The sequence below is a fragment of the Hirundo rustica genome, chromosome 29, assembly GCF_015227805.2.
Source record: "Hirundo rustica isolate bHirRus1 chromosome 29, bHirRus1.pri.v3, whole genome shotgun sequence".
NCBI classification, from domain to species: domain Eukaryota; kingdom Metazoa; phylum Chordata; class Aves; order Passeriformes; family Hirundinidae; genus Hirundo; species Hirundo rustica.
In genome coordinates, this window is record NC_053478.1 from 97,888 (window position 1) to 104,006 (window position 6,119).

Genomic DNA, 6,119 nt, shown 5'->3' on the forward strand with positions numbered 1-6,119 from the left:
GGAGCGCAGCAGCAGGTGTATCTCGGCACGACGAGCTGCTCTGCCCAGGTCCATGGTGGAGTAAAGCAGTGAGGGAGGAGTGAAGGAGGAGGAGCAGGGCAAATTTCCTCAGGAATCAGGTGCACGGAACCCCGGAGTCTCTCTTCCTGCCCTGAGGACAACCTGCTTGACTCCCTCCAGAAAGGCTGCAGCCTTCTGCTGCCCGCGGAACAGCACACGTCCCAGCCTCCCTAGGGCAAAGCCAGTAAACATAACAAACCTGTTGGTGTTTCCAGCACTGCAGAAAGTACTGAGAGCTCTCCTGTGCCTCTCAGGTGGATGCCTCTGGTGGGAGAAGGGCCTCAGGACCCTCCCTGATAACTGCCCTTTACATGCACATGTGGGGAGCAGCTGGGTCTGGCTGTCAGGTGGGTCTGGCTGTCTGTGACCCAGAGGACTCAGATCTGTCAGCAGCACCTAGCTTTCCGCCTGGCTCCAGGCTGCTCTTTCCACTCTCCTCCCTTTTCTTCCTGTGATGAAATAGAACCGTTTTCCTTAACATCCGGCTCCCAGAGCGAGCAACGTGTCCCACACTGTGGTTCTACGGCCTCTCAAGGCTGGGTACTTCAACTTCACCTCTGCCACCATCACGTACCTGGCACAGGAGGGTGCACAGGTCGTGATAAGTGGTTGATTTATGGGACCCCTGCAGATACACCTGACCGCGCTCCTGGAGCTGTGTGGTCAGGGTGATGCATGTCCGTGTGCTCTCCCCCTGCCCGGTTCTGGAGCGAGGAGGAAAGGTGGCAAAGCCTGTGTTCTCCCTGCCTTTTCCAGGTTGGCTTCACTAGTGCTCCCGGGCAGGGAGGAATCCTGGCTCAGCGGGACTTTGACAGGAGGTTCTCCCCTCACTTTGTGAGTACCTTTCAATTGATAATGGAAAAGTGCACCACGGCAGCTGCAGCCCCGTGCGGTAGCTTCCTGTTTGCATGTGGTGTGTGTGGTTTGCCCTGCAAGTCACCTGGAGAGCTCCAGCAGGAGCTGGAGTTAATTCCTGTCAGTTCTGAGAGGAACGACAAGATTTGTGTTTACAAACAAACCCTGGGTCTGCTGGTAGATAAAACTAGCACTGAGAGATAAGCGAAACAATGGGAAGGATTCTACTGATTGATGAATGGAAAAGAAGATACTTGTCTTTCCAAACAAACCATAGGTTTGTTTGTAAATGAAATTGAATATTGAAAGATAAAAGCAACAATGGGGAAAAACCCATAAATCCCATAAAAATTAAAAATTAGGGGGGGTATACATTAAAAGGAGAATCTGAGATCTTAGGCATTTTGGGAAGTCTGTACCTCCCAAGTACGTCAGCCAGTGGGGAAAGAGAGAGGGAAGTGCGGCTGGGAAATTAGGATAAAAAGGAGGCTGCTTCCTCTGAAAAACTGAGATACCCCAGGGGAAATGCCCCATGGCCTCTCCCTTTATTCAAATAAAGTAAAAGGACTCCTCTGTCTCCTTTTTGGACATAAGCCTCTGGTGTTCGTGGATTAATTTTCCTGTCAGTTCTCCAGAGGGCTATTGCAGAAACAGCTGAGGTTCCATCTCAGCTCCCTCTGTGAAGGAGCTGTACTGTGGGATTTGAGCCAGAAAATGTGAGGGTAGAATCTTAGACCCTCCTAGGCTGGAAGGGCCCCACAGGGGTTGTGGAGTCCAACTCCTGGCTCTGCAGAGGACAACCCCAGGAATCCCAACCATGCGCCTGTCGGCCCTGTCCAAACGCCTTGAGCTCTTGTCAAGCTCGGTGCTGTGACCACTTTTCTGGGGAGCCTCTTCCAGTGCCTGGGAGACCATCCTCTGGGAGAAGAGCCTTTTCTTAATGTCCAGCCTAAACCTGTCCTGACACAGCTGCGGGCACTCTCCTGAGTGCTGTCACTGGTCACCAAGGGCACAGGTCAGAGCTTGCCCGTCTGCTTCCCTGCATGAGGAAGCTGCAGTGGGAGGTCTCCCCTCACTCTCCTGCTCAGGCCTGGATCGTTTTGACTTTTCTCTGACAATTTCTCCCTCTAGCTGGACTGGGCGGCATTTGGCGTGATGACCCTGCCCTCCATCGGGATCCCCCTGCTGCTCTGGTACTCGAGCAAGAGGAAGTACGACACCCCCAAGACCAAAAAGAACTGAGCAGAGTCAAATGCCATCAGCGCCCCAGAGCTTGGGAAAGGACAACCCTGAACCCCCAAGAACAGTGGCTGGGCTGGGATGGCACCGTCCCCTGCGAGGTGCTGCCTGGGCTGTGCTTCAGCCCTCTGGGCAAAGGATGTGGGGGCTGCAGCAGCAGCAAGGAGGTGTCCTCTGTGTTCTAAAGGAGGAACAAGCAAACAGAAAAAAGAACAACCAAAAATCCCAAACTGCCTTGTCCAGCACGTTTTGGAGGTGGAACCCCTCTCTCCTCTGCAGCCGCAGCAATATGAGCAGGAGCAGTGTGTTAGTGCCCAGAGCAGCCTGTCTGTGGGCTCTGCCCCTGTGCTGCCTCCAGCTCCCATTTGCCTGTGTCAGTTTTCTGCAAGGTGTCATATCTCAGGGCCCCCTCCGGGTGCTGCCCGCCCTGTGGGACGGAGCTTGCTCTGGTGACGCCTCCGACCTGATTTGACAGAGGATGCCAGAGCTGCTGCTTTGCCCTGTTGATGCTGTTCTCTGGCCCACCAGCCTGCTCAAGTCCATGGTGGGCTTGTAAGGCAATGAGGCTGGAGTGCATCAGGGTTCAATTCCTCAAGAATCAGGTGCAGAGGCTGGGAAACTCTCCCTTCCTGCACTGGGGATGCTCTGCTTAACTACACCTACCCTTACCCCCCTCCCCTAGACAGACTCCAGGTTTCTGCTGACAGTGGATCAGGACATGTCCTGACCTCCCTGGTGCAGTCAGTAACAAAACAAACCTGCTGGCATTTTCAGCACTGCGGGAAGCCTTGAGAGCTTCCCTGTGCCCTTGTTCTTCTGGCAGCTTCCTCTCATGGGAAAAGGGCCCCGGGGCCCTCTTCTGTACATATTTTTCCCCTTACACTACCCAGACGAACAGCCCATGTACACTGATCCAGGTACCCGGGCCCTCTCACTGGCTGTGTGTGCTGCCTCAAACCCTTTCAGTGGAGGTCCCCACTTGCAGCCTCTGCCAACATCTCTTTCTACAGCCTTTTTCTTTTCCCTTCTGCCTCAGGCAGAAGTTCTCCAAGCTGCAGACAGTGAAAAGCAAGACAGAGGTCCAATCCCCCTTGGCCACTGAGGCCACTTAACTATGCTCTCTCCCACCCTATCCCACCCCTCTGCGTGGTTTGCTGCAGCCATGGGAGGCTGTTCTTGAAACACTGACACAACACCTGTCCTGGCTCTTAGAACCTCAGACCTTTTTCTGTGAAACACGAGCATTGTTGGGGATTAGGTTTGTTCTTTTTTTTTTTACTCACGGAATTTTTCCCCATAAGTTGCTAGGAGACTAAGTGCTGGTGCTTATGGATTCTTGTCCAACCCAAAAGAAGTGGCCTCTGGAGGGGGAAGATCACCAAGTTTTGGGGCAGAAAGAGGACAGAGCTGGGCACAGCTTGATTTCTCTTGCTCTTGGCATTGGAGAGAGGACAGCCTGACTGATGCTTGCTGTGGGAGGAGCTCACTGTCACCAGAAAAGTCCAGTCCTGGGATATCTACCATCATCTGCTTGTGTGCCCAGGAATTCTGAGCTCCTTCGCTCCTGCTGGAGCTGGGCCAGCCCTGCCCGGGAGTCACAGCTTCTTCAGCGCTGCTCTTCGTGCTACGCTGTAGCCCCGCACCCCCTGCCTGCCGGGGACATCCTGCCGTTCCAGCCACCAGCCCGGGAGTTTCTGCCGTTCCAGCTTGGTTTTCTCAAAGTCCCAAGAGATCAGACTGCCCCAGGCTTTGTGAAACAAAGCCCCATCGAGGTTCTTGATTCTGTTTATTATTAATGCTGTAGTTCTTTGTTTGCCATGTTATACATACTAGTAAAGAACTGTTATTCCTACCCCCATATCTCTGCCTGAAAGCCCCTTTAATTTTCTAAATTATAATAATTTGGAGGGAGGGAGAGAGAGAGAGACCCTGCCCGTGCCTAGCAGATACCTGTCTTTCTAACCATGACAAGCATTTTCGGGAAATGTTTCATTCCTCCCCAATAAGCACCTGTCTTGGTACTGCTGGTCAGTATGTGATGGCTTTCAGGCCAGAAGAGATCATACAGCTCCATTGCCACCCACATAACTGTATTCTGGAAGACTCTGACTGTTGGAACCCTGGCAGCTGAGAATTTTAGGCTTTCTGTGCTAACAGGCACTGACCCTCAAGAGAACACTACATTTGACCTAAGGCCATGGAACAGGTTTCCAAAGATGACTGGTAGCACTGGGATTATGGGTGTGTAGTTTGAATAGAATTGTGTAATATCACAGGGTGGAAAACTTAGAATTCACAGAATCACAGAATCACAGAATGTCTCGGTTGGAAGAGACCTTCAAGATTATCGAGTTCAACCCATGACCTAACACCTCAACTAAATCATGGCATTGAGTGCCATATCCAGTCTTGTTTTAAACACATCCAGGGCGGGTGACTCCACCACCTCCCCAGGCAGACTCTTCCAGTACTTTATCACTCTTTCCATGAAAACCTTTTTCCTAATATCCAACCTATATTTCCCTTGATGCAGCTTGAGACTATGACCTCTTCTTCTGTCAGTTGCTGCCTTGAGAAAGAGACCAACCCCCAGCTGTCTACAGCCACCGTTCAGGAAGTTGTAGAGAGTGATAAGGGCACCCCTGACTCTCCTTTTCTCCACGCTGAACAGCCCCAGCTCCCTCAGTTGTTCTTCAGATGGCTTGTGTTCCAAGCCCCTCACCAGCCTTGTTGCCCTCCTCCGGACACGCTCAAGCGTCTCAACGTCCTTCCTAAACTGAGGGGCCCAGAACTGGACACAATACTCAAGGTGTGGCCTCACCAGTGCTGAGTACAGGGGAAGAATGACCTCCCTGCTCCTGCTGGCCACACCATTCCTGATACAGGCCAGGTGCCATTGGCCTTCTTGGCCACCTGGGCACACTGCTGGCTCATGTTCAGCCGGCTGCTGACCAGCACCCCCAGGTCCCTTTCCGCCTGAGCACTGTCCAGCCACACCGTCCACAGCCTATAACACTGCAGGGGTTATTGTGGCCAAAGTGCAGGACTCGGCACTTGGACTTATTAAACTTCATCTCATTAGACTCTGCCCATCCATCCAACCGTTCCAGATCTCTCTGCAGAGCCCTCCTACCTTCCAACAGATCGACACACACTCCCAGCTTAGTGTCATCCACAAATTTACTAATCAAAATTCAATATCTTCATCTATGTCATCAATAAAAATATTGAACAGAACTGGCCCCAGCACAGACCCCTGAGGGACACCACTGGTGCCTGGCCATCAGCTGGATGCAGCACCGTTCACCACCACTCTCTGGGCCCGGCCATCCATCCAGTTCCTAACCCAGCTAAGAGTGCTCCTGTCCAAGCCACGGGCTGCCAGCTTATCCAGGAATATGCTGTGGGAGACAGTGTCAAAAGCCTTGCTGAAATCCAAATAGACAATATCCACAGCCTTCCCTGCATCCACCAGGTGGGTCACCTGGTCATAAAAGGAGATCAGGTTGGTCAAATATGACCTACCCCTCCTAAACCTGTGCTGGCTTGGCCTGAGACCCTGGCCATCCTGCAAATTCTGCGTGATGACACTCAGTATAAACTGTTCCATTATCTTGCCAGGTACTGAGGTCAGGCTGACTGGTCTACAATTGCCAGGATCCTCCCTCCCACCCTTTTTGTGAATGGGTGTCACATTGGCCAGTTTCCAGTCATCTGGAACCTCGCCAGTGAGCCAGGACTGTTGGTAAATGATGGAGAGCGGCTTCGCAAGGTCATCTGCCAGCTGCCTCATCACCCTGGGATGCATCCCATCTGGGCCCATAGATTTATGAATATCCAAGCATCTCAGCAGTTCTTTGACTGCCTCGTCTTGGATAATGCAGGGATCCTCACACCATCAGCCGATCCAAGAGAACAGTTGTCCTGAAGGCAAGTCGTCTTCCCACTAAAAACCGAGGCAAAGA

The 6,119-nt window shown here is 52.4% G+C and overlaps 1 protein-coding gene across 1 annotated transcript; it reads left to right on the forward strand.

The window, feature by feature from the left end:
* The first annotated feature begins 52 nt into the window (after positions 1-52).
* LOC120764366 (translocon-associated protein subunit beta-like) lies at positions 53-2,384 on the forward strand. Its single transcript, XM_058423754.1, has 4 exons — positions 53-60; positions 553-660; positions 816-894; positions 2,047-2,384. Exons 1-4 carry the CDS (start codon positions 53-55, stop codon positions 2,155-2,157), a joined length of 306 nt encoding a protein of 101 aa, XP_058279737.1. The 3' UTR covers positions 2,158-2,384.
* Positions 2,385-6,119: the final 3,735 nt, after the last annotated feature.

Excerpts from the sequence above, each read along its gene's own strand:
- LOC120764366 (XM_058423754.1), top strand. Across the intron at positions 661-815 it reads CAGGAGGGTGCACAGGTCGT|GGTTGGCTTCACTAGTGCTC; the intron begins GATAAGTGGTTG and ends CTGCCTTTTCCA. Across the intron at positions 895-2,046 it reads GGAGGTTCTCCCCTCACTTT|CTGGACTGGGCGGCATTTGG; the intron begins GTGAGTACCTTT and ends TTCTCCCTCTAG.